The sequence below is a fragment of the Chaetura pelagica genome, unplaced genomic scaffold (genome assembly GCF_000747805.2).
Source record: "Chaetura pelagica isolate M959 unplaced genomic scaffold, ChaPel_1.0 scaffold3, whole genome shotgun sequence".
NCBI classification, from domain to species: Eukaryota; Metazoa; Chordata; class Aves; order Apodiformes; family Apodidae; genus Chaetura; species Chaetura pelagica.
In genome coordinates, this window is record NW_009952974.1 from 15,662,456 (window position 1) to 15,688,799 (window position 26,344).

Sequence of the window (26,344 nt, forward strand, 5' to 3'; positions counted from 1 at the left end):
GGCTGGCCCGCCAACAGCTCGGTGGTCAACCCTGGGGCCATTTTCCGATGCCGGATCGGGAGGAACCCCCGCGGACGGTGCGAGCAGCTTCAGCTGGGTGAGTGGGCGGTGGGGCACGGAGCCCCCGGGCTGGGGGGACAGGGGTGTCCCCGGCGGGACGGGGCGGTGGGAGCCTCTGGCCCTGCCCTCGGGGCTGCCGGCGGCTTTTCCGGGGTCGTCTCAGACCTCTTGCTGAAGGGAGGTATCAGCGCTCTTGCCGAAGAGCAGTATCGGTAGCATTTTGTTTGTTTGTTTGTTTTTTCCCAAATTCATCAAAACTTGATTTAGAGACGGTGCGTTTGACAGCTCCCGTTCCCACAGTTTTCTTTAGCACTTTTCAGCACCCATTTCAAAAGCCTCCTGAGATTTTCGTTCTATCTTGTTCAGCTTTCAGAGCAGAGAACACATGTAATGAGCTCAGAGACGAGGTGTGGAAGAATGTGCCTTAAGCATCTTCTCTTCTGCAAAGCCTTCCCTTCGTAAAAGGCACCCTAAAGTAACTCTGAACCATGGTCGTCTTGCAGATGTGTTCTCCCTGCTTGCAGCTGTGTTGAAAAGATGAGTTTCAGGGGAACAAAGCTATTTTTTACTAAATCCGTTTTTCCTGGTTCTGCATTTTATCCTGTCCCCACTTATACAACTTCCAAGTGTTTGATACTTGTTAAAAAGAAGAGCAGTTTGCAATGGGCTACTGTTAATATGCATGAACTGCTTTGGGCTCTCTTATCCCCCTGAAAGTTCCTCAAGTTTCTGTCCTGCTGTGTCTGGGACTGTTTGATCCGTTAGGGCTCTGAACTTTCTGCCCAGTGAGGATAAGAAGCGCGGGAAAGGGTTTTCGAAATATTTGAAACCAATGAAAGCGATAGCACCCCGTGAACAGACACCATTTCAGGGTGGAATGCAGCATTCTGTTGCAAGAATCCTAAAACAATTATTTCTTTACACATCTGTGCATAATGCTTAGAACGGACGGGTTCTGTCCTTATTTTTTTCCTACAGATGAGGGTTTTTTTGTAACTAACCTACAAAAACGTAAGACACATCACTGGAGCTTTACTTGTAGCCACATAAGGAAAAGATAAATGGTTGCTTGTAGAAAGAAATGCAATTAAACCAATTCCAGCTTAAGGAAGTTGTTTGCAATTGTTGAATAATTTCATTCCGATTAAAGAAGTCAACTGAGGTGGTGAAATACCATATGCTACGAGGCAATAAACCCCTGCTCCTGAGCTGGAGATAAAAACAGTCCTTTACTAAGCGGGGAAAGGAAAGGAGGGGAAGGGTAGAAAGTTTCAGGTTCTTTGAAAGCTACATACATGTGCTGTACTTCTCACCTTATTCGTATAGCCAGTGGAAAAACACAAGTTCTAATGAAGTAACTTGATGGGCTTTTCCTCAGGATCTTAGAGGATTCCAAACTAAATGATGCAACAGGTGGATGAAAATGTTTATGTAGTTCCAAAAGCTTAATTTAACACAGCTTCTGTTCCCAGGCTTGGAGGCCACAAGTTAACAAAGATGTTTACTCTCTTGTCCTGCACTTTTAAAAACGGTGATACCACAAGAGATTTTTGCAGAAGGTTTTTTTTTCGTTGGTGCTAGATGACATCTTTACATCACTGAGGTACATCTACAGTGTTTCTGAAGTTAAATCGATCCTGAAAAGAAGTGCTCCATTGTAAATCAGGTCAATGAGGTCAATGAAGAAGCCAAAGGCATCTGTGGTGCATGAGATGTAAATGAAGTAGGGTAGTATCTGAGGTTTGTTAAGCCTCTGCCATCCTGCTGAGCGGTCACAGAAATATACAAGGGAACTTGTAATTGCAAAGCTGAACAGAATTACCTCTTGTCTAACTCATTCAGGCTGTCAGCAACTTTTGGACTTAATGGTTTTATCGACACTGTGCCTTTCAGTCAGTGACCTCCTCGTTCTTCTGCTTGGATTCCTGCCAGTGACAAGTTTGGGTTCTGATCTTGTAGAATAGAGTCATTTCCCTTGAAAAATGTGCATGGAGTTATTACATTGCTGGGACAGGCAAACTGGGAAGTAGCTATTTCTGTCTTGGATACTTTCATTCATATTTCTTTCAGTAAAAGAATCTTGGAGGTAGTAAGTTTCTCATTTTGAGTTTTAGAATTGTAGAGGTGACAATGGACAATAGAAGTGGGTTTTTTCCAAGTGTTGGGCCTCTTTAATAAATGGATGTGAATTACTTAGAGACATAAGTATATGAGAACACTTTTTTTCTCTTTATCACTAGGTGATAAAGGCCTTGAAACTGGCCTAAGTTGTCATGAGGGATTTACACACAATAGGAAGCCTCTTATCACACAATTGCTGTTATATTTTTTTATGTCACACATTCCTATCAGCTTCCTTGGTAGAGAAAGAGTTGCTGGGAACAGTCAGGTGCTGCAGCCACCCCAGCATTTGGAATAACTTGTCCAGGCTTACTTCAGAAAATTTTAATGTTATTTAAAGTGTTGCAGGGGCCTGAGCTAGTTTAAGAGCTGAGAGGAGCCCTGTGATGCACTACTGTGAGATATGCTAGCAAATCTTTGTCCTTTTAGCCCTTCACTGGCATTTTTAAATCTCCCTCTGTGATTGTTGGATAGAGGAGTCATTTTTGAGAGTTTCTTTTCTCATTCTAGAACTTATGTCACTGGTGGCAAGTATTCCAGACTGCTGATTGGTATTTGAGGTATTTTAAATTATTACTTATGTAAGATATCGAGGCTTGTAATCAAGCTCTAGACACAAATACAAAGTACAATGCTTTAGGTTTATTAGTTGGAACACTAAATGTCTATCTTCTACCAGTGTTCTAGTCTTCTGAAAATTGCAAGATTTTTGCTCACGTCAGTTTGGAGTAGTCATAGAGTATTGCAGAAGGACTTGCACAAAGTTCTTCAGATGTTTTGACCTATTACAATCTGGACATGCAAAATGTTACAGAAACTCTTCAACGGAATTGCTCGGATTTGAAACAGTGATTCATTGGCTAAAAATACATGAAGCAATTTATAAAATTTGCCATCCAGTCTGAATAAAAAGCCAAAAAAAGTTTTAACTACAGATGTAGATGGTAAATTCAGTGCATGCTGTTTAACAGAAGGCCAGAAAGCTCTACCTGCAGTTTCAGGCTTCCATCCTTTCTTTAAGTCCCTGCTGCAATTAACCTATGAACAAATTGCCCTCTAGCTCCCCCAGCTGAATCATTTCAATGGAAAAGTGAACACTTAATGGCTTTGTCCAAAAGGCACACCTTTGTTCAACTTTGATTTCAGTAAGTTTTGCCTTTGGTAGCTCGGCTTTTTGATCTCACTTGCATTGATCATACCCTGCCAGTGATTTCCTTCAAAACAGCCATACTAGTTTGAGGAAGACAGGACCTTCTGGACACAGACCTGTTACAGAGTTGTGGAAACAGCTGGTGCTTAACTAGTGTTTTGGGTAAAAGTGGTTTGAGGGACGTAAGACGGATAAGACCTATCAAATCCTTGAAAAGATAAAAGGTTGCCCTGAACAAATGGATGATGAGACCCTGACATCCAGCAGCAGAATATCAGTAGACTTGATGTTTTTAATCAATCAGCAACAGGACCAGAGGAGTTCTGGGAGGGTACAAAGGATCATGGGAGGCCTCTGGGCAAGGAAAGCACTGGAGCGAGTTATATGAAACTGGTTTTTTTTGGATGACGTTGCTAACATCTGGATTAGAGTCCTTGAGGCCAAAGTTAGAAGTAGCTTTATAAGCTGAGGCCTTATTTATATGCAGTTGTGCTGTTCCTGTGGATATGTGCAGCAGGGACTGCAGCAGAAGTGTATCTTCCAGCTGTGTAATGTACACAGGCTGGGCAATTACTTATCTCTCAGTGACTTTATGACAGCGCGTGCTCCTTCTCCCTGAGGCAGCCAAGCTGCCATGTCCTCTTGAGCTTATGCAGTGCTGCTCCATGGCTTATGCAGAATACAGCATTTTCTTCTCTCATTTGATAAAGCTTTTATAATGTCATACCCGGAGCAGGGGCTCTTCGTGGTGTCTGGGATGTCAAGCTCATGCTTCTCTCATCCACCAAGGCCTATGGTTTTTCAAGGTAGTTGAATACTTGCCAGTCAGAGAAAGAGAGGAGACTTAAGACAGCAGGTCAGCAGAGAGCCAGAGTGAACCTGAATCAAGAATGTATGTTGGAGCCAAGGAAAAGGGTAATACAATCCAATGAGCATGAAGGAATTGTGATGCTTTTTCTTGTTATGGACCTCTGAAATAGGCCCAGGAGTGAAGCGCTGAGATGAGCAAAACTTCCTTGTATCTCTCATATCACCATTATCCAGACTTATTTGACTTAATGGTAGAAAGTATCACAAAGCCCTTGAGATCTAAATTTATCACACTGGACTTCTCCATTTCTTCCATTTCCTGCAAATCTACACACATTATAAAGCAAGTCCCAAGTAAGTCATTGTCATAAAAGGACGGAAAGCGTTGCTAGAGGGGAGTTACCAGAAGTGCTTTGTGTCATTTAAAGGAGGCTTAATTCTTACGTGTGGGAGTGCAATGAAATTTTGTTTTCTGAGGAGATTTCAATCAGGTTAACATGCTCTAAAATTCATGGAAAAGTCTTCCTTAGGAAGTGATGAGTTCTACATGACATAACTCCAAAATTAAATTCTAATAAAACTAATGTATTCATGAACTTGGAAGTTCATGTCACTGACATTAGCCAAGCAGGAGAAATAGAATTTGGAAACTTATTCCTTAAATGTGAGTAACTGACAACCTGCAGAAAAATCAACTTCTTTGTAGAATATTTTTTAAATAAGGCATTTTACTTGGAGCTTGTCAGGGAGAAAAAGCCCACATGTTGTTAATTACCATTCCCCAGGTGACCTACAGTAGTTATTAAATTACGGTAACATAAAATCTCTTGGCCCAAAGGTGATTTAATGTGTTGGTTTTGTGAGTGCTAGGGTCAGTTCCTGTTTACTTGGATTTTGCATACTATTTCCTTGATTACTTAGAGAAGGAAACATGGGAGAGGAAGTGGTAAAGAAGAGATGAGGGAAGATCTATTGCCTCCTGACCCTGTGAAGGGTGTTATTTTTGGAAGAAGGTAGAATATAGTTGCAGGGTGCATTGTTCTTTCTGCAATATGGTGAGGGGTTCCTGACTGTGCTACTCTGGTCCTTCCACTGGAGTGGGAAGCAAGTGTGGTGTTTGGAAAAAGTGGAGAGCTGGTATAGAAGTGAAAGAAATCAAGGCTCCAGCAGATTCTTCAGACAAATATCAACTGTTAGGCCTGTTGCAAAAAAGGTAGAGAACAAGCTCTGAAATAAGGATGATTGTTGGGTTTTAATTATTACACATGCATTTCCTGATGTTGTCTTATCATGTGATAAGTAGTTATCTTAATTCCATTAATCTAATATTTTTCTCTCAAAAAGTCCATGACATCCTAGCTATAAAATAATTTCAGTGGGTGTTGGTTGTGAGAATGTATGTAGCAAAGCCCACTGTCATTCATCTTTCTCCTGGCTATTAAATAGACAAGGTGTATCCCTTTATTCTGTTTCCATACCTAATATGGTGCAATTATATGTCCTGTAAAAGGAATTCAACAATCCCGCTAAACTAGGAGTGTATTTATTTAAACCCTCTAATGTATTGAACAGTGATAAATCTCAGCTCTGGTGTGAGCACAGTTTTTGTCCCCCTGTTCAGAGCATTGGTCTTTGTCTTCTAGGCAACCCCAGTGGAGAGCGCTGTGGGAAGACTTGTTTGGAAGAACGTGACAATCAGTGGCTGGGTGTCAGCTTATCGAGGCAGCCAAAAGAAAATGGATCTGTTGTTGTATGTATTAACCACTGGAGCTGCATGTCTGTTTGTCAGCCTTCACCTTTCATAGGCTTCTGTGACAAACATCACATTTGTTTTTTATCCATAGGCTTGTGGACATAGATGGAAAAATATCTTTTATGTAAAAAATGAACACAAACTCCCACATGGTATTTGTTTTGCCATCTCTTCTGATTTTCGAACTGAACTGAGCAGAAGAATATGCCCATGCTATATAGGTAAGCAGAATGCTTGGATCCTTTTTAAGGAATGGTAAGATACATAACTGCTTGGGTGTGGAGTCTGTGAAGTGCCTGTTTTGCTCTGAGCAGGCTTTCTGCAGCCAAAGGTTTGAAGACTGACTGCTGATGATGTGACCCCAACTTCTGATGTAAATTTGTTAGCAAGATTTTCTAAAGAAAAAGTACTTTCAACAGGAAAAAATTAGTTTAAATAGGGCTTCGGAATACTTACTCCTTGGACCGATAACTGAAGGATGTGAGCTTCTCAAAAACAGACTGGTAGAGGACATCCATCCTTCCAGTACTCTCTCATTTGCATGTTCTGCTCAGGAGAGTGCCTCACTGCAGAGCAGCAGTAATACCTGCAAGTGATGGTTGTTGTCTGCTCCTTAGTCTTTCATATGAAGGTGCTGTGGTTCCTCAACAAAGCACGTGTCCCTGTTTCTTACTTGCCTCCCGTCAAGGCTGCTGCTATTGTGTGAGATCTTCAGTGGTCCTTCCTCTGCAGGAGCAAATTAAGAGTCAAGACCTCAAGCTATCAAACAGGTCCATCCCTGCCTTCCCTTTAATACCTCCCTCCCATCCAGGAGAATGATCTCATAACCCTGCTCCTTGCCAATGAAAGGAAGAGCTGACAATCTGGCTTTTCCATGCAGCCCAATAGAGTAACACCATCAAATATCCCACTGTTTGCTTTGGAGACTGTTACAAGCATTGGTGAAATCATGCTTTTGTCTTCAATCACTTTTTACTGAACAAACATTATATATGTGAGTTGAATTGAACCCTGGTGGGAGGCAGTTAGCAAAGAAAAGCAGGAAGATGGATCTAGGAGAGCTGAACGTAAAGACAAATGCTGACAGGTACCAGTATGTCTAAGGTAGCCATAATGCTAGCACTAGTGGAGCCTCAGGGCACCTTCCATGGAGGTAGGGCTGTCAGTCAGATTATGCCTGAATTATACAGAGTGGAAGAGAAGAATTAAGTTTATCTAGCTGTGCTCCTCAAGCTATTTGTGCTATTTCGTTCATGGAACAATTTAAAAGAGAACTAAAGCCATGAAAGTCACAAGATTTCAAAGGAAGCTGTGATCAGGTGATAACATAGTGCTTTCAGTTTCTTGCAATACCTTATTGAAGCTAAAGGCTGTGCAGTGGAAACCAGTGGATTTAGTTTTATTACGGATCTGAGAAACAATGTTGTTCTCTTATGAAAAGCCTGGTAACAAATTACAGAATCACAGAATCCTGAAATTACACGCTTCTCATCTCTTTTAATATTTCTTGCCCATTCCCAGATTATGTGCGGAAGTTTGGAGAAAACCATGGGTCATGCCAGGCTGGAATGTCTAGTTTTTACATTGAGGTGTGTATTAAAGATGCCAAGCTTCTCTCTATAAGTATATACATGTACACATGCATAAAAGGGTATATGTAAAGGCAAACATTAATGCTGTATTTTATTGTGGGAAGGAAAAATTAGACTTTGCCCTTTTTTTTTTATTTAACCTGGAGAAGTTTTGCATTGTAATTCCCAATACTTTAACCTTTTACTTCCAAGAATACTTTTACACCTTACGAAATACAAAATTACTTTTCAGCTGGAAAAAGAGCATGAATATAACAGAGAATGAAGTTTTATTATTCTCTTTAACCTGTTTGATGTAACATTAAGACTAACAATGCTTACCTTCTTGCTTTACAGAGTAATACTCTGTATTATTTAATCTCCATATCACTGTAAGATTATGATTTCTAAAAATGCAGATTTGTGGGTTTTACTTTCTTTAAAGTTGTTCACAGCTCAAAGCTTTTTACAGCCATATTTTTAGCAAGTCTGAAAAGTGTTTTCTATGATCTAGTGGCAGTCCCTCAGTACTGAACTGAATGCATCTCCAGTAGCATTTCATTGAGTTAATAGGAGATCTAAATAGACTTGTTTTGTTTATTTTCATGAATATATAAATATCAATAATGTGGCTTTGTTTTATTTTTCTTTTAGGACTTAATTATAATGGGAGCCCCTGGATCATTTTATTGGACTGGTTCTGTTTTTGTCTACAATACAACTGCAAATACAATCCATGCTTATACAGATTCAGATAACCAAGTGAAATTTGGCAGTTATCTAGGTACTTAAAAATACTGAATACTTTACAAAAATATAAATCTAAGAATTAGCTAAAAAGCTGATCTTGAATTGAGTGCATAGTGTCTTTATTAATTCCAGAAGCTGAAGTTCTAAAGATGTGTTCTGATTTTGTTAAATATTATTTAATTATAAGGTTTCCTCTCTCTTCTTTTTGCCTGGAAGCTTCTCAAACATTGGATTTCTGTTTTTTATCATCTCTCCACTGTGTTTCTATCATTTCTTGACTTAGAAGGTAGAGATATGCTTCTGGTTAGCAATGGTTTGCATTTCACTGTTAAGTCTGAAATGCTGCCACGTACTCCATTGCAAAAGATGCAATGATGTCACATATAGCAAAAATATGAAAGGTTGCTTACAGTGAAAGCTGCAAGGAAACAAGTCTTAATTGCATTGTCAGTAAAGGGAAGCATGCTGTAATCTTAGGAGAGACAGAATTACCTCCAGTTGTGTGTTGGTTTTTTTTCTTATATTTCCCTGACAATATCTTGGTCTGGATACATGGGAAGGCAAACCTTATCAATGAATGCCTGTAAAGAAAGCCAAAAAGCTGTTAAGCTGCTACTCCTTCTATGTGTACCTAAACCAAGTAATTAGCTGGATTTAGTACTATCACTTGCAGGGGTTTATACTAGAGCCATAAGCAGCTTCAGTTTTCTTGCTACACCCTAAGAAGAATTTGTTCTTTGGGAACTCCTGAAGAAGGATATTTTTGCCTGTAATCATTGGATTTTGCATTTTCTTATGCATAGATCTGGTTCTCATGGATAAACATTCCCTGTTTCTGATTTTGCTCTTTTGACAATTGGAATTATCTACTTACACTATCCTTCTTTTGTCAAGGACTGAGAAGTTGGCTTCTTTATTTACATTTTTTATGAAACTGTTAAAACCTAATAATTAGCAAATAAGAGTTGTCAGGAAGAGCATGCAAAAGTATTGTAACATTTTACATAAGTTGTAAGAAACAAAGCTGCTTAAATACCAGACAATTAAAAGAAAGAAGGAAGTTAGAAAGAGAAGCTGCTAATAAACAACATTTTGTAGTATTTCGTTGACTACTTCAGAGTATCTTGGAAATTAATAACTGACTTATTTAAAAGGAATTAGATAAGTCAGTCTTTCAGATCAGCTGGGCCTGATAAAAGAGTAACCTGAAGCACTTACCAAACTGTTATCAGGTAATTATAGTAACTGTAGTAATGGTAAAGAGAAGAGAATTCTGGGGTTGGAAATAAATTTCCATTGGACAATGACTTTCAATTCAAGGGGTCAAGTTTCTGATCCCCACCTATCCAACATTTTAATACCACAGTAAAAATGAGGACTGTTTGATTACTATAAGTTGTTTGGGTCTTTTAGGGTTTTTGTCTGTTTTAAAGAAAAAACAAGTTCATTAGAATTGTCAATGTTTACACTTCAGCACAACCAAAATAACTAGAAAATAAAGGTCAGGGGAGGTAAATTGAGGTTAATCCAATTAAGCTAATTTTTCATTAAATAAGTAAAAAAATAGGTGCTGACCTTTAAATGCTAGATTGCCTTCTGCACCTCTTTTAGCTTAAAATATGAAAAGAAAAAGCTGGCTTCATGAGAACTTGAAATCTAGACAGTCATCTTCACAAATGAAAGATTTAAGGATCCTCATCTGATCCAAGATTATTTTTCCATTTTCTCTGTATGCTGTAAGAAACAGTCATTCAGTAAATGTAAGAGTAGCAGAATATGGTAATATTCTTCCCCGTTTCAACTTGGACATAAAGCATTTTGAAAAGAGTGAGGATGACTTGTGTAGCTACAGATAAAGGTGTCAGCCTTCAGTATGCAATTCTGTGGCTGGATATCTGCACCAAAATACGGTCCCGTTTGGTAAGAGCTGTCTCCACGTACAGAAATTATGTAGATTAATTTATAAAAGCTGATGCAATGCTTTCTTATTAAGTAATCAAGCTTTTGCTCCATTTTGTCTCCGACATTTTCATGTGTGTATGTCCACGATGTGTGTGTGTATGTAGATGTGCACGTGCTTGTAGGTAGCACTGCAGTCCAGTTACAGCAATAGTCAAAGAGTAACAATTGAATCAAGTGTTTCTACATTGCACTGGCTGGACATTTGATGGGTTTTATTTGTATTGTATTCCAATATGGACTCAAGGAACAATTGTAGAATATGCAATAACAGAAGCTGTTTGCAATTTGTTTTATTGGCTTCTAAAGGATGGCAGATAATTGAGATCCTGGGAAGGAACGAGTATTTCTGACACTTGTTTCTGCATGCTGGAACTTGCTGTTTGTATTGACCTTTAGCTTATATTTTAAAAACCCCTCTTTTCTGTTTTCATTGCTAACTTGCATGAGGTCTGAATGTCAGTAATTTGTGGTGTTGACAGCTTTTATACGTCATGCTCCTATTTATTTTTTTTTATATATAGCATTTCCAGTGTTGAACAGTATGTTCTTAATTTTCAGGGTACTCTGTTGGAGCTGGACATTTTCTGACATCAACCAGTACAGAAGTAATTGGAGGGGCTCCCCAACAGGAACAGACTGGTAAAGTAAGAGATTGCCTATACTGTTGGTATGAAGCATATACCCCCACATATTCACTCATGATTTTCCCCTTTAGATTAACATATTCAAGACAAGTGTCAGATATATATGATTTCTTAAGGAGGGGAAAAGTCAAAGAAGGAATGAGTGCAGATAGTCTAGATAACATTGCTGTGAACTATGGTGTTAAACAAAGGTATAGATAGGAAGCGGAAAGTAGCTGTACCATGTGATACTGTGTGTTGCTTTGCTGATTTCCCTAGCACATGCTATAGAGAAAGCACAAGAATTCTGTATTCCTGTTAGCTGAACTCCACTTGTATTTTATTTTCATTTTAGGCATACGTTTTTAGCATTGAGAAGCAACTCAATATTCTATTTGAACTAAGGGGCAAAAAGGTAAATCTTTCATACTCTTCTGCACCTTAGAACTTCTAGCATGTCTTCATCAAAATTAAAAAATTATGTGATCTCTGGTTTGCACACAGCTTGGTTCTTACTTTGGAGCTGCCGTTTGTGCCGTCGACCTGAATTCAGATGGTCTCTCAGACTTGCTAGTTGGTGCTCCAATGCAGAGTAACATCAGAGAAGAAGGCCGAGTTTATGTCTACATCAATTCAGGTTCTGTAAGTATTTTATCCAAAAAGCACACAAGTGACACAGTCGCTCTAGTATACCATCTAAGAAGATGATATTTTCTCTCCTACTATATGGTACTTCAGGATATAGGAAAAGCAGCTCTAGGGCTGTGCTGACAATCCCAGCAGGATGGTGTAGAACACCTGCAAACTCTGGCTGCATGAGCTGTGACACATTGTCATTTACACTAGTGGACAGGCTGGTTTTGTTTCATAATGGCTTCAGGTGGTGCCAGCCTGCCATGACAGCTTCTTCACAAGCTCTCCTCCATTGCCTTGCTTACCATTGAACTGGCACAGGAAGAGCAACTTACTTAGCACGTCAAAGAAACAAGGAATGAAGAAATTTGTGTGCAGTTAGTGGTAGCTGTTGAGAATGATACTGGTAGTCCTTAGTTTGGCAAATAAAGTAACTGTGAACAGGTCATGCATTAGAATTAGTTTTCTTTATTCTTTCAAAGGATCAGAAGTGAAAGAATAATCACTATTTTCTGAGTGCTTTTGAATTTGTCTGGCTTTATACATTTTTCTCATTGTATCTTATTTCCCTTCCTTCCTTCCTTCCTCTCCAGACTGATAAATACTTATTCTCTTAAGCTTGCAGTTATTATTTTCTTAAAATGCTTTCCACACAGAGAGCTAAGTAATTCCAGGATACCTACAAGTAACTAAGGCACACATGATAGCTTTGAAGCAGCTGCTGTTTACTACCTTTTTAGCAAACACAGTTTTCACAGTGTAGTGCTACAAGCTTGCTGCTCTTCACAGGTGTTTGCTATTGGAACACTTCACTGTTCTCTTTCCTAAAGAATGACTTTCTTATTCTTGATTATTCTTATACTAAATGCTCTTAAATATCTTTGATAACGCACGCTTCTGCACCAAGAGATTAGGTAAGACTATATATTGACATCCAAGGCAGTTGTACCATTTTCGGTTGTACCATTCTAGATCACCTGGAAGATGCCTTGTTAATGTGTCATTAACTCTCTTTTCCTTCAGGAGGCAAAGATGGTAGAACTGGACATAGAGCTCAGCGGGAGTGACTCATATGCAGCCAGGTTTGGAGAGTCCATAGCCAACCTAGGAGATATTGATAATGATGGTTTTGAAGGTAAGTGCACAAAAAAAACCCACTTGGGTTTAATTTGCTCTAAGCAGTGGTCCATCATGATAAACAGGATTATGGAAGTCTGAAAAGACTTTCAGTTGGTGACTTGACCTCTCTTTTCTAGGCCACTGATTTGAAATATAGCTGTTTCATGGTCATTGGTGTGTAATACCAAGAGATTGGGTGATAACATAGAATGTAACTTTGGATGTAACACAAGTATGTAACTCTAGTGGAATTCCTGATCCTGTTTTAGAATCTGAGACAATTTGGCAATTTGAGACAATCTGGCAATTTTGTAACATCCTGCATAAAAATTACACATGGAGTCAAAATCTGCTTCTCTGATACCGATAGGAAGTACTAAACACATAGGGACATTGAAAACAAAACTGCAAGTTGTGAGACTGTTGGGGAACTGAAGCTCTCGGATGACTCATATATTGCCTAGCATGGGCTCCCAGTGGGGTAGGACAGAATACCAGGAAGGACTTTGATGACCATGCCCTGATGGTGAATTCAGAATGTTAGTGGGGCTCTGAGGGACTTTTACAATCCTGTTGTCAATACAGAAGGATCTATTTCAGTCAAACCAAGTTAGATGCCTAAACAGAAACTGAGAATATTCTCCTTTCCTTCCCCACCACCCATGCTGAAACCCTCTCTAAATATGATGTGATGTGGGCTGAAATTTCCATTGATGTTGTTCAGGTGGAACCTGTTCAGAGGGCAGAAACATACAGTCTGTAGACTTGTTTCCAACTGCCCTAGTAAGCACAAAAGTAACAGACATTGAAAGAGAGTGCCATGTGGAAGTGTAGATATAAGGTATTTTAGTTAAAGAAAATAGGTAGAAGGATGTAAGATGGGTTAAAACATCTAGATTTACTCTTACAGCCTTTTACTTCCCTTCTCTTTCTGTTAAGGCTGCCTAAAATGTATTTGCTACAGAAAGCCCCATGGTCTGCTGCTTCCAGCCTCTTTCCTTCCAAGACCGTTTGCTGGCTGTTTAGGTAGCCTGCAAAAACATGCCTGACTGCGAGGCCTCTAGCAAGACTGAAGACAAGCAGAGGGGACCTAGCCCAGTGGCTTCATTCATCTTGTCATGGTTTCAAACAAATAGGAAGAGCCAGTACTGATGTCTGAAAAATTGGGATGTGCTCCCCTCAAGCAGAAGGGCAGGCACAATAGGCTGTGTAACGACAGGATGAAAACACAGCAGGCATTTTTTGCTGTTCAAAAATGCATAAATGAATCATCGTTCAGTTTTTCCATCAACAAAACTTGGACAAAATGCAGGAAACTAGTATCCTTTGTGCAAAAACTCAGCTTTTTCTGGGCTGTATCTTTATCAAGTCCACATTTTAGTTCATTCTTCTGAATTACTTGCCGTTACCTCCCAGTGTTCTTTTGGTCTTCCTTTTGTCTTGTGTTCTTTGTCTTGTTCCATTACCTGCCAAACTTGGAACAGTGATTCTTATATCTGGCCTTCTTTTCCTTAAAGTTTTGGGGGTTTGGGTTTCCTTAAAGGTTTGGGTTTAGTTAGGGTTTTTTTTTTTGTTCCTCCTTTGGGACCTATTCCCTGAACTCTTGTTAGATTTCATTTCTTCTGTTTTCATCACCTTCACTGTTTTATGCACAAGTTGCGTGTCCTTACCTCACCCAGATGGAACAACGGCTTGAAAAGAAAACCAAAGGAAAAGGGAAAAGCTGGGTTTGATTAAAATATTATTCTTTTTTTTTGGTCATCTGAAGCCTTTCGTAATTCCTCAGCTGCTTGAATTTGTATTTGACCTATTTGTGTTCTCCTTTCTGTGCCTTTTTCTGGGGAAGGAAATTACATTTAGATAAAATAACTTATTGTGAAGTGATGCTTGAAAGCAGGAGGAGACGTGTCCACGTGGCAGCCTGAGCAGAGGCTGATGCTCACCCTGTGTGCAGCTCCACACCACACACAGATGGAAATGAAATGGGACCAGGGCTGGGAAGTGGGGACTTCAACACTTTAGGTAAAGAAGATGGGAGGAGTTCCTCCTTTGGTACCTATTCCCTGAACTCTTGTTAGATTTCATTTCTTCTGTTTTCATCACCTTCACTGTTTTATGCACAAGTTTCAGTTTTGCCCCAAAAAACTGCAAACGGCAGAGGAAAACTGTATTCAAATGTAGGGCTGGGGAACAGAGAAATAAAATCAAATTAATAGCAGCATAGCAAAGTAGATGCATGACACAGAATATATTGTAGAATGAGCATCCTAAAACTGCAGGGGGAAGCAAATAAATGGATTAGCTTTTGAAGGGAACAAAAACATTGAAAAGAAAAAGTGGAGGCAATATTGAGAGTGGCAATAGGAAAAGAAATTTTGTAAGGAAAAAGAGCTGGAAGAAAATATAAAGAAGAATTGATTGTTAGAAACCATTTGTCTTTAGGAAGTAATAAGAAAGCACAGGAGAGCCAACTTCTTCAATGATCTAAACCGTCAGTATCAGCCCTTGGGAAGATAATGGCATGTGTGCTGCTGTAGAATCTGACCTCCTCAAGGAGGAGCAGAACTTGGCTGTCCTATTTTCATCTCACCAGTATAGAGACATATAGTTCGTGTGTGTTAGTCACCAAAGTAGGAATTCAACCAATATGGACTCAAGCAGAGAATTGTTCAGTACAACGAACTTGTCAGATCTTTTCTTTTCTTTGATTTTAGTTTGGTGCAACATGCAGTACTTCTGATTTGCAGAGAGTTCAGTTTTGCTTATTTGTGAATGAGGATTGAGTTATTAATTTGTATTAGTGAATATCAAGATGTTGTAATTAATCTCTCGCTCCCCCGCCCTTCCACTTTTTGCTAACAACCTCTGGCTATTTGAACCAAGGGGCTTTCTGGTAAGGACTGCTGAGGGTGGGTGGGTTGGCTGTTTAATTTGTTTATGTGTCATCACACCCCTCTGGGATTAAATCATCTAGGCATAAAACATCCCTTTGTACAAACCAGCTACCTTAATTTCCTTGTTAAATGCCTGTTCGAGCCTGTTACTGGCTGTTAAGGCCATCTCATAGAAGAATTAATGATTCATTTCAGGCAGTGTAATAAGAGTACTGCTTGTGTTTCAGTGATTTAATCCATGTGGGAATAGCAGAGTGCAGGAAAATCATAATTCCATGAATACAAGGGTGGATTTTTGTTTGTTTTTGTTGTTTGTTGTTTGGTTTTTTTAAAGACCATGTTCATTTTGGCTGATCTCCATGAATGGGACTTGAATGCTTTCTTGTTCGTATTTCCTAGTCAACTGATTATTGTTAAATCATTTTTCCACAGATGTAGCAATTGGGGCTCCACAAGAAGATAATCTAAAAGGAGTTATTTATATCTACAATGGCAGGGAAGATGGAATAACACCCTCATTTTCGCAGGTATACTTTTTCAATGAAAAAGAATCAATTCAGAAAAATGCTAAGCTTAAATTCAAGAGAGTTTTCCCTTCATATTGTGTTCTGACCATTTGAGGTAAAAGACTTCAGTACTTTTTCACATAGTCTATGATTCCCAGCTATTATATAACCTGTAATAGAAAACAAATTGTTTTGGAGACCTTATACAAGGGTTATGTGATATAATATTTGCAGTAACTGAGGACTATTACTTTCAGAAGTGTACTTTCACAGGTAAGCATATGAACACCTTCAGCAGTAGGATGGTTGTGCTAACATTTTTCCTTGGATACTGTAACTCAAAGATTAGCTTTCCAAGTATAATTTTCTCTTCTGTTTTTTCCCTCCTCAGAGAATAGAAGGACATCAAGTCAGTAATTCTTTAAGCATGTTTGGACAATCCATAGCAAGTGGCATTGATGCCGATAACAATGGTTATCAAGGTGAACAAAACAATTTTGTTTATTTTCCATTTGTAACAGAGTAGAAATTCATAGGGAAAAACCCTATTGTGCTACTTAGTACTTTTAACAGAAGTAAACTCTGTTAAGATTATATGTAACATCTTGCATTTTGGGAAGAAAAAGAGGTAAAGCTGAGGCCAAGCAGACAGTTTTCACCATCATCTAACTGTTATTTAAGGGCTTCAGAATGATGTAGTAGTAAGATCACTGTGCACAGGAGGAAGAAAAGCGTAATTTTTATTTTTATGGCAGCCATCTCATCTGCTAATGGCACAATGAGCTATTGTGGGCACTGGAAGCAGGTTTGTTGTCCAGACTAGTGTGCTAACCTAAACACATCTTACTGGTTTGCACATAGTCTGGGTTTTACCAGGAGTCACCAAGCTCTGTCTCTGTGTATAGTTTTCAGTTAGTTTGGAATAAATTATTTTTTTTCTCTACCTATGTCCACGTACAATTTCATACATACAGTATTACATATATAACTGAATGGTTTATGTATATGCATGTGTGTGTATATAGCAATATTGAATATTTGGATCTAAAAGAAGGCAAATACCTCCTGCTTACCTGAATTTTCCTCTGATGTCAGTCACTTAAACATAGAATATAAATCAGATAATCACATTACCAATATCTGCAAGTACAGCATTAAGGGACAGTGCACAAGCATTTAAGCAATCATTTTCTAGATGGAGAAGGACACCTTTGAGTATTAGTATAAGCCTTATAATAAAGAAAGGGCAAATGGTGTTTCAATTACTGACCAAAAGGTGAATATGCTACAAAATGCTTGTACTTGAGAAGTAATTTCTGTTGACAAATTATAATTATTGATCTGGATATTTTTTACAGATGTAGCAGTTGGTGCATTTCTCTCAGATTCTGCTGTGGTGCTTAGGTGAGTTTGCTACATTTCAGTGTTTTTAAAGACCATACAATCTAACTGTATCTTTCCATGCAATTTAACAAAACTCAGTAACATGTTTTAACCTTGTGATACTCTTTTTGGTGTCTTGAACTTCAGTCATTGGGCTCCAGAATGCTCTACAACTGAAACTTTTAAGTAAGCCCATTGAAAGAAAAGAAAGTATAATTCTTAAACTTTGTGAAGCAGCAAATAATATGCATACAGTTACTTAGATTCTGGAAAATGCAGGTAGCTTAAAAGTTACAATCACAAAATGTAAAGACAGATTCTGTCAGATTGTTAGATTCTGCAGAGATTCTGTAAGCTACTTCTGAAGTGCTTTGTGAGGATTAACTCTTTTCTGTACTTAGAACAAGACCCGTGATAATTGTTCAAGCGTCTTTAAAACATCCTAGTTCTATAAATCGGACTAATTTAAACTGCATGGAAAATGACCAGCCTGCCACCTGTATGAATTTGAAGATATGCTTTACCTATACAGGACGAGAGGTACCTGGTTATATTGGTAAGCTACTATTTTCACATGGGTTTTGGAGCAGTACTAAACCAGTACCATCATAGGCTATTTCTGGTACCCAACTTAACTCAGTGAACAGTGGTGTGAAAAGATTCAGTCCTACTTCTGAACTACTTTGTGGTGTTGCTATTTCAGGTGGTCATTATGTAGCATGACAATAACTAGATTTGTCATTTTTATTGGTTTCTGAATGAGCTGTTATGCCATTAGAGTTTCTAAAAAGTAGAACACACTTATTCTGTGAACATTGTCTTTTATGTAGCTCTCCAGGGACTGGATTCTGTTTTGCACAAGGCCTAACAGAGTGTCTGTCAAGTTTGTCTAAACTTACCACATGCAAATATTTGGGCTGTTGCTTTGCAATTAGGTAGGAAATGGTGGGTGGATATCTTGTCTTAATGTAGAATCAGATTATTCAGCATGATATTCAGATGTCCTCTTAAAGTGGGCCTCCCAGACAGGGACCAAAGTGTATAGGATGTATAGGACTACTGTAGGATGGAGTCTTCTTCATGGAACATTATCTGAAAGAGAAGGTGTCCCATCAAAATTACTGAAAAATACATCTTAAATTATATTTTATATAATGCATATTTTGCTTTTGACAAAAACTGGTGTTGCTTAAAACATACTGTATCCAAGGGAATATTCATTGTGAACTTACTTAGAATAATTTACTGTCTATATTTGACTGTATTGTCTGGGTGCTTTTAACCTACTTGTCACGTCCCATTTGTGAACTGCGAACAACCCTGATAATACATGGTATATAAAGTTAAACATATTAAATCTTCTTTGTGAGAATATTCTATATCTTTTAGGAACACATTGCAGAGAACACATCTAACAATGAAGTGTGAAGTTTCAAGTTCAGATCTTTTGAAATTCATAGCTGCTGTGAAAGATCAGACTGGATTACCCTTGCTGGATTTGGACCCAAGATGTTTCAACTTGAATAGAAAAGTCTAGAAGAAATTCTAGATATTCTTATTCAATTTTTGGCAGAGATTAAGAAGTAATAGTAATGCTATGAAACTAACTTGCTATTTGTTATCATAGCAATTCATGCTAACTTAAATAGAAAAAATGTGAAGTTAAACTATATTTGTCAGTGTCTGTTGACTTATGTTTGTTGAAACTTAATGCCAACCCTGTAAATAACTGAAGCAGATTTTCTTTAAATAGATTCTGGTAGAAAACTGTAACTTGACAAAAACATCCCTGAGTAAAAGCATGTATCAGGGATCAGTCATGGTGCAATCAATTTTTAGAGGGCTAGAAGCTTGTTAGGGATGGATTTATGTCAGATAATTTTTAAGGTGTTTCGAAATGGGTATTATAAAACACACTTAAGGGAGTGAGTCAGGAGATGCAATTTCAATAATTTCTGAAAATTATAACAGTTTTTTTAACAACTTTTCTTTTCCCTGGGTTTCATTTGGCAGTACTGCTTTATAATCTGAGTGTTGATGTGAACAGAAAAGCAGATACACAAGCAAGATTTTATTTCTCCTCCAATGGAACATCTGATTCAGTATCAGGAAATGTGAAGATTTACAATAAGAATATTGCCTGCAAAGATCATTCAGCATTTATGAGGGTAATGTAATTTTCAATATGTATTGCCCTGTAAATTCTTTGCTCTCCTTTGAAAAGCACACCAGCTGCAAAGGAACCTGTTTTGTTTACAATTGGATTGCATCATTTTGAAAGCTGAATATTTGTGTTTGTAACTTCAACAGTTAATATACTGTAATTCTGATGCTTTCTCAGCTTTCTGTGGGGAAGTTAGTAGGTCTGTTATCTCTTATGTTGGTGAGAATGTGCATAATAATAACAACAACTTATCACAATGATGAAGTAGTACATGAGCATTCTTGACATTTTATCACCCTCTTTTATGGGTGACGGATCACAGATTGAGGCCAGTCTGGAGGAAACAAGAAGATACAGTATAACATATTTTCTGCTGAACACCTCTGATTAAACTTTCCTGTGTACTCCTTAAGGCAAAATCTTTAAACTTGTAATTACACAGAGAAAATGTTTATTATGTGGGTTTTTTTCCATTTGTTATTTAAAGAACATGTATATGGCCTTGTTCCCCTGTTTGCTGTGAGTATATAACTCACCTGATAAGAAAAGAACCCATTCCTGCCCATAGGGAGTGAAATCAAGTTGCTTGAAGAGAGTTTGTAGTTCAAGGTGTATAGTGTGGACCTTTTTGTGAATTTGTTGCAAGGAGCCAAAGACTAGCAGGGCATGAAGAACACTTGCTTGGAATTGTTCGCTTTCTTCCTGCAAATGATGTGGCACTCACCAAAAGAAACAGTGAGAGAATTAAGAGGTTGAGCAGGGTAGAAACAGCACTCATAAGAGTTTTGTGAATGAATTCAGAGATTAACAAAATGAAGAATATGCACTGTGCTGACAAAGTGATCTCTCTGCTCACAGAAGTGAAGTCTGCACAGATTATGTCTTTTTCTTGGACAAACGAACCTGAATCCTGGACCAGATTAGTAGTCAACCTGGTCTATTGAAAAGTGTCCCTGCCCACCCACCATTCTATGATTCTATGATCCTTTGAAATAAAGGATGGTACTGACTTGGAAATAAAGTAGTAAGAATCAAGTCAATAAGATCCTAATTACAGTAGTAGTCTCAAAGTAACTGTTGCCCTGGAGGAAATGAGCTGTCATATTAATGCTTGATGTATCCCTCTGAAGGATATATACAATAGATCTGTCCTAAAAGTAAAAGCAACTGCAGTCAGGACAAGGATATAATATTTTAGAGGCCATTCTGTGGACAAGAAAGAAAAAAAGTGATTCAGACTATCAAACATCTTAGAAGCTTCTCTATCCCAACAGAAAAATTTGGAGAATAAATGGGAAGAACCTGAAGTCCTAAACCACAATCAAATACAAAAACAAGCAGACACAGATGATCCAAGTTTAATTAAACTCAGAAAAAAAATGATACCTCTTGTAAGACCTTATCTAAAGGTGAAAAGAATTCTCTAAAGACATACTAAGGATAAGGAATATTTAGATGTAAGGAGAAACAAGGGTATTAAAATAAAGGACTAATTTGCCTAATCTTTTCTTTAAAATCCTCAAGATGGCAATTCTGTGACATTTTGAAACAAACATCTGTTAGGATGACTGGTGCAGTTGATCCTGCACAGAGGCTGGGAAACAGACTTTAATTTTCTACAGCTACAAAAACATGTACGGAATAAGTCTTCCATGTATTTTTCTTCTTCATTCCTTTTACTTTTATTTTGTTTATGACACCATTAGAAGCCAGTTCTTCACAATAATGCTCCAGGGTACAAAGGAAAGCTTGTTATCTACTGGAAAATTGCCGGGGTGCATCTCAACTTGTAGCTGCACCTAAGTGAGCATGACTTGCAGGAGTAATGGCAAATTGCCCACTTGTAAGAGTTTTGTAAACTAAAAGAGATCTGACTGACAGCTGACCTTGTACAGATTGCTGTACCTGTATCAGCAGGTAGTTGTGTAGGACAAAGGATATGATTTGGCTCATCACTTCCTGTAGTCTGTCATTAGTATTTTTTCCTCCATATAAATTCTTTTCCTTTTTAATTATTAATTAATAGCATTATAAGCATCTCCTTCCACTCACTGAGGTTTCTGTACTTGTATGAAGCTGCTAAAGTGAAGTGTGAATGTCTATCAAGTACAGCCCTTGAAAGAGATTATGTATGTTTTATGTATTTTGAATAAAGACTAATTAATAGCTAATTAGTATAATGGAAGTAGTATAAAGCAGATGCAGAGAAGACCTTGTGGAAAATTATCATGAATTAGATAATATTAGATAATATGTGATTTGGCCAAAGCAAGCTTGCAGATCAGAATTAAAGTAGTGGCCATGTGGAGGGACAATCAGTGTCTATCTCCTACACTTAGGGAATAATTTAATCAGGTTTGCTATTGTTAGTACTCGGTGCTTCAAGCTGTTCAGTTTTCACAAGTAGATAGTTTGGGCTCTGATCTGCAACATTCCTACACAGGCAAGGCTTCATGTAGAAGATGGTAGTTTACTGAGTTCAATCTTTTTAAAGCAGAATAGGAAATAAAGAGGCAGAAAAATAAAATGCAGTCATGACCTGGTTTAGTGGTGCGGTGGGAGAGCTCCTTTTGATTTCATACAGAAATACCCATGGGTTTTGTCTGAGGTAATCACACTGGTTAACTTTCTCCATTTTAGCCACTTTTTGCCTATTTTTCTATTTGGGCAGGACAGCATTTCACAGGTATGTAAGGCAGCATTATTGACAGAAGCAGGTTCCCTGTTCAGTAAGACTTGTTTTACTAGAGGATCTTCCACTCTGCAGTTCCTGATGCTGTCATGGACTGCATTCCAGTCCTCTGTGTTTCTGGTTGCCTCTTGCAGCAACAAGGACATCTGGGCAAGTGTATGAGCCATATGGCATATGAAATTATTTTACATGTAAAAAATAAGTGTTCCTGTTTAAGAAACTTAATAATCTTTAAAACATAAGCATACATGTCTTGTCTTATATGATTAACTCATTAGGTTTCCAATTTTCATAGAAAGATGTAAGGGATATCTTGACTCCTGTACATGTTGAAGCAAGTTATCACCTGGGGCATCATGTTCTACAGAAAATAAATGCTCAAGAATTTTCACCACTTCAACCCATTCTTCAAAGGAGGAAAGAAAAAGATGTTATAAAAAGCAAGGTTAGTGTATGAATTTTTTTTTCAAATGCAATAATATTAATGCTTTAAGCTCAGTTTAGAAAAGCTTCAGAAACCTGCAGCATGTGAAGGAATGTGTTTTCCAAACCAGCACCTAGTGCCTTGATTTTAGTTAATAAACCAGAATGCTAAAAATGCCTAATTTTTTCTAAAAAAAATAGTATCAATTGAAATCTTTGCAGAACTGGTATATAATTTTTATTATGTTTGGTTTGGGTTTTTGTGGGGTTTTTTTTTAATCAACTATGTGCAGCAAGCTTGCAAGAATATCTAATATTCTATACCTTAGAACACATAGGTATAAAAGTCACTCATATATTAATTCCTTTTTAGTTATAACCACATAGGATGAGTCACATTCCAGTATAAAATTGTTCCTTAAAATTAATTCTGCGTTAAATGCACAATATCATGTTGGTATTAATTGTGAAGTGTTTCAGTGATGTTGCTGAAATATAAGTTATGTGAAGGTAATGCAGGTTTTCAAACACAAGGTTTGTGGGGGAGTAAGAGTATGTTCTGTATGCTTAAATGAGTAGGAAATTAACTTACTTCACCCCTAAAAAATACAAGTTAATTGACTTTGACTTAAGAAAAAGTTAGGACCCTCTACCCTTTTAATGTACTACTTTTAACAATTCAGCTGACCATACAGCCACTAGCTTACCTGTGAGATTTGAGTCTGGAAAGTCTCTCTGTTGTTATTCTGAGTGTGCAGAATGTGTTTGCAAAATGGCACATCATAGCCTGGTTGAGCTGTTTCTAGGAGCAAGTGCTATTAGCTGATTCCCGATACTTGGTAACATTGTGATAGACTTTCTATGGAAATACTTTTACTCATATCATACGCATAATACACTGAATGGATTTTTTTTAAATTTATCTTCTATAGTTTGTTTTTGAAAGGTTTTGCTCCCAAGAAAATTGTTCTGCTGACTTGAGAGTTTCTGGAAAAGTTGTTTTTCCAAAGTAAGTATAATGTGGCTTTGTTTGTTGTTTTTTTTTAAAGAGGTTCAGTAGTATTTTATCTAGGTTATTCCTTAAACTGTTGTATGTAAAGAAAGTGCTTGCACTGTACAAAGGAGACACGTTAGTTTTTTACTAAGGCATTGTTGTATTTATTATTTCAGTTATAAAACAGTGTCTCTTTTTCCTTATTTATTTACGAGTATTACATCTTTGGTTTTGAACTGCTGATTGAAATACCAGGTGGTTGAGTATTATGTGAGGTTTAGACGTCTATTCCCCACATGAGTTAGCCTGCATTTTCCCAAATGGACCTTGTTTTTTGAGTTTTTAATTTACATCCATGTTTTCTTTTTTCATATACCCTGTAACATGTTTGGTTTTTTCCATTCCTTCCAAATAGATATTGTGTTTAAATCCTGTTATATTCAAGATAATGAATGCACTTTCAAAGTATTTAAATAGTTATTATTGTCTTGCAGAATCTGTATTACACGAAGCAATACTTTGTGAGGTATATCTCTATTTAGCATCATCTTTGGAAAGTTTTAAGCCACGTACCATTGTTTGTATTCAGAATTTATTTTAATTATTTTATTTAAAGTGATATTTTATTATAAGAGCCTTTACTTTTATTGAATAATATACTCCAAAGCACAAAAAACAGGGTGTTGGTGTGCTGTTGTGAATCTCAGCTAGTTGGGTATTTTGCATGTGACCTGGATTTTCTTGTGTAATTTATCACTTTTAAAGTTGATTCTACTTTAATCAAGATACTAGGTTGAACAACATAAAATCACACCAAAAGACTATGACAATTGCATAAAGCTGATTAATCACACCTGTGCCATCCTGAGCACAAGTTTTTTTTGTCTTCACAGGCTGCAGAATAAGATGAGGATCTTTCTGCCTCCCTTAGCATGTGGCCTGTAGCATGAGTCTTAAGCCCTTTTCCTTTGCTTAGGCTTGGAGGTTGTTTTATTTGAGCTATCATAAACTTTTTGGAAAGAAAGATTGTGCAGTATTTGTATTTGTGACATGAGAAGTGCAGTTTTGTAAGTACTTCCAAGCTCTAAGCAAGGAAAACAGATGACAGCATACCTGCTCGGCATGAGGTACCAGTAGCAGATTTTCAGTGTAAATAAATGGGCTAAATATATTGATGAAGTGTGAAGTATCACCTTAAATTACATTGTGCCCCTAGAATATCAATTAAAAACTAGTTAGCTGTGAAGCGTTAATGTATTTTGTCTAGACAGAATGCATTCATTACCCTTGAACAGCAAAGCAAACACTTCTAGTCTTAAAAGAATGAAATAAAATAGGAGTGTCAATGTAACACTTCACTTACTGAGTTCTGAGTCTTCATGTATACACTAGCATGTGTTGTTTAAATTGCTTAGATTTTGGCTTCCTTTGTAAATTTCTAGTCTCCATCATGCATTTTTTTAATGAAGAATGAAATTTGATTACCAAGGAAGAGCTCTAGTTCAGCTTTGTTGTAGTCCCAGATGTGCACCTGGTGCTTTTGTGTACTTGTGTGTTAAGCTGGGAGGCATCTTTGTGACAGCATCTTGTTAATGAGCTTGGCTTTAATGCATATAAGAGGACTGAACAGTAAGGATATAACTCATAAAACAACCTAAAATTTAACCTAAACTTAATCAAGCTACTGAAATGTTAACATTGGGTTTTTTTTTTTAATTTGCTTTTGCCTTGGAGCCTATCTGCTTATGCAGTGCTTTTACCTTCTGTTGCTTTCCAAAGCACCAGCTTCTTTCCCAAAGGTGTTCAGTGACTAATGCTTTGGTTTCAAGCCAGAATATCTGATAAATGTCTATTTCTAGGCAGCCTTTCTACAAGTCTTAATTAAACTTTAATGTCAAGCTGAAGTTTACTTTTAGCCCCCCACAGAGTGTCTGTACTTGTAACATGATTATAGAGCACTACATAGATCATAAGACAGGCATGTTCACTTGCCCTCTTTGTGACTTACTGCATAGTAACTAAATCCCATACTTTTGAGTTGAGTGAATTTTGAAATAATGTCTGCAAATACTGTACAAGTCACACATTGCTATTCTCCTTTGTAAGAGAAAGGACTTCTCCTGTAAAACCCAGAAGTGTGACTGGTCTGATAACGGTTTTCTTGCTCTCACATTAATAGCCACAGTCCCTAAAAAGTACAATATTGGTGTTGCCCACCATATAATTGGTGTAGTACCTTTGGTTACAGGACTGAGTAAGAACTTTCCTAATGATCTCCAGCTGAGCTTTGGTAGAATCAAATGAAATTAACTAAAAGAGCAGTGGCAGAAAAATTTTGTATACAAGCTGTATATAGAATTACTTTTCACTTATGATAAATATTTTTATAGGCCTCATGATAAGAAAACACATCTCACCGTTGGAAATGTGAAGACTTTATTGTTGAACATTTCTCTGCTTAATGTTGGAGATGATGCATATGAAACTGTCCTCCACATTCAAATCCCTAAAGGTCTTTATTTCATCCGACTTCTAGAACTGGTAAGAACAAGAAAAAAATCTGTCAAACAGTAATCCTTTTATTATTTTTTTTCTTTCTCAACTAGGCATTTTTCATATTATACCAGTGGATTGTTGAGTTTCTTTAGATACTGACAATTAACTTACACATACACACACACACAAAATCTGGCAACAGTCCAGTTGTTAAGGTATTGGACTTCTAGCTGCCTACAC

General features: G+C 37.6%; 1 protein-coding gene across 1 annotated transcript in view; it reads left to right on the top strand.

The window, feature by feature from the left end:
* Window positions 1-6: 6 nt before the first annotated feature.
* ITGA4 (integrin, alpha 4 (antigen CD49D, alpha 4 subunit of VLA-4 receptor)) overlaps window positions 7-26,344 on the top strand; it is a gene marked incomplete at its 5' end in the record, with an annotated part of 34,046 nt that continues 7,708 nt past the window's right edge. The window contains 17 exons of the mRNA XM_009996326.1: window positions 7-97; window positions 5,785-5,891; window positions 5,986-6,115; window positions 7,416-7,483; window positions 8,120-8,249; window positions 10,736-10,821; window positions 11,156-11,215; window positions 11,305-11,442; window positions 12,457-12,568; window positions 15,879-15,973; window positions 16,344-16,434; window positions 17,311-17,356; window positions 17,737-17,891; window positions 19,349-19,503; window positions 22,487-22,636; window positions 23,547-23,623; window positions 25,999-26,149. Coding sequence (XP_009994628.1) covers window positions 7-97; window positions 5,785-5,891; window positions 5,986-6,115; window positions 7,416-7,483; window positions 8,120-8,249; window positions 10,736-10,821; window positions 11,156-11,215; window positions 11,305-11,442; window positions 12,457-12,568; window positions 15,879-15,973; window positions 16,344-16,434; window positions 17,311-17,356; window positions 17,737-17,891; window positions 19,349-19,503; window positions 22,487-22,636; window positions 23,547-23,623; window positions 25,999-26,149 — 1,842 coding nt within the window. The remainder of the gene's footprint in view (window positions 98-5,784; window positions 5,892-5,985; window positions 6,116-7,415; window positions 7,484-8,119; window positions 8,250-10,735; window positions 10,822-11,155; window positions 11,216-11,304; window positions 11,443-12,456; window positions 12,569-15,878; window positions 15,974-16,343; window positions 16,435-17,310; window positions 17,357-17,736; window positions 17,892-19,348; window positions 19,504-22,486; window positions 22,637-23,546; window positions 23,624-25,998; window positions 26,150-26,344) is intronic.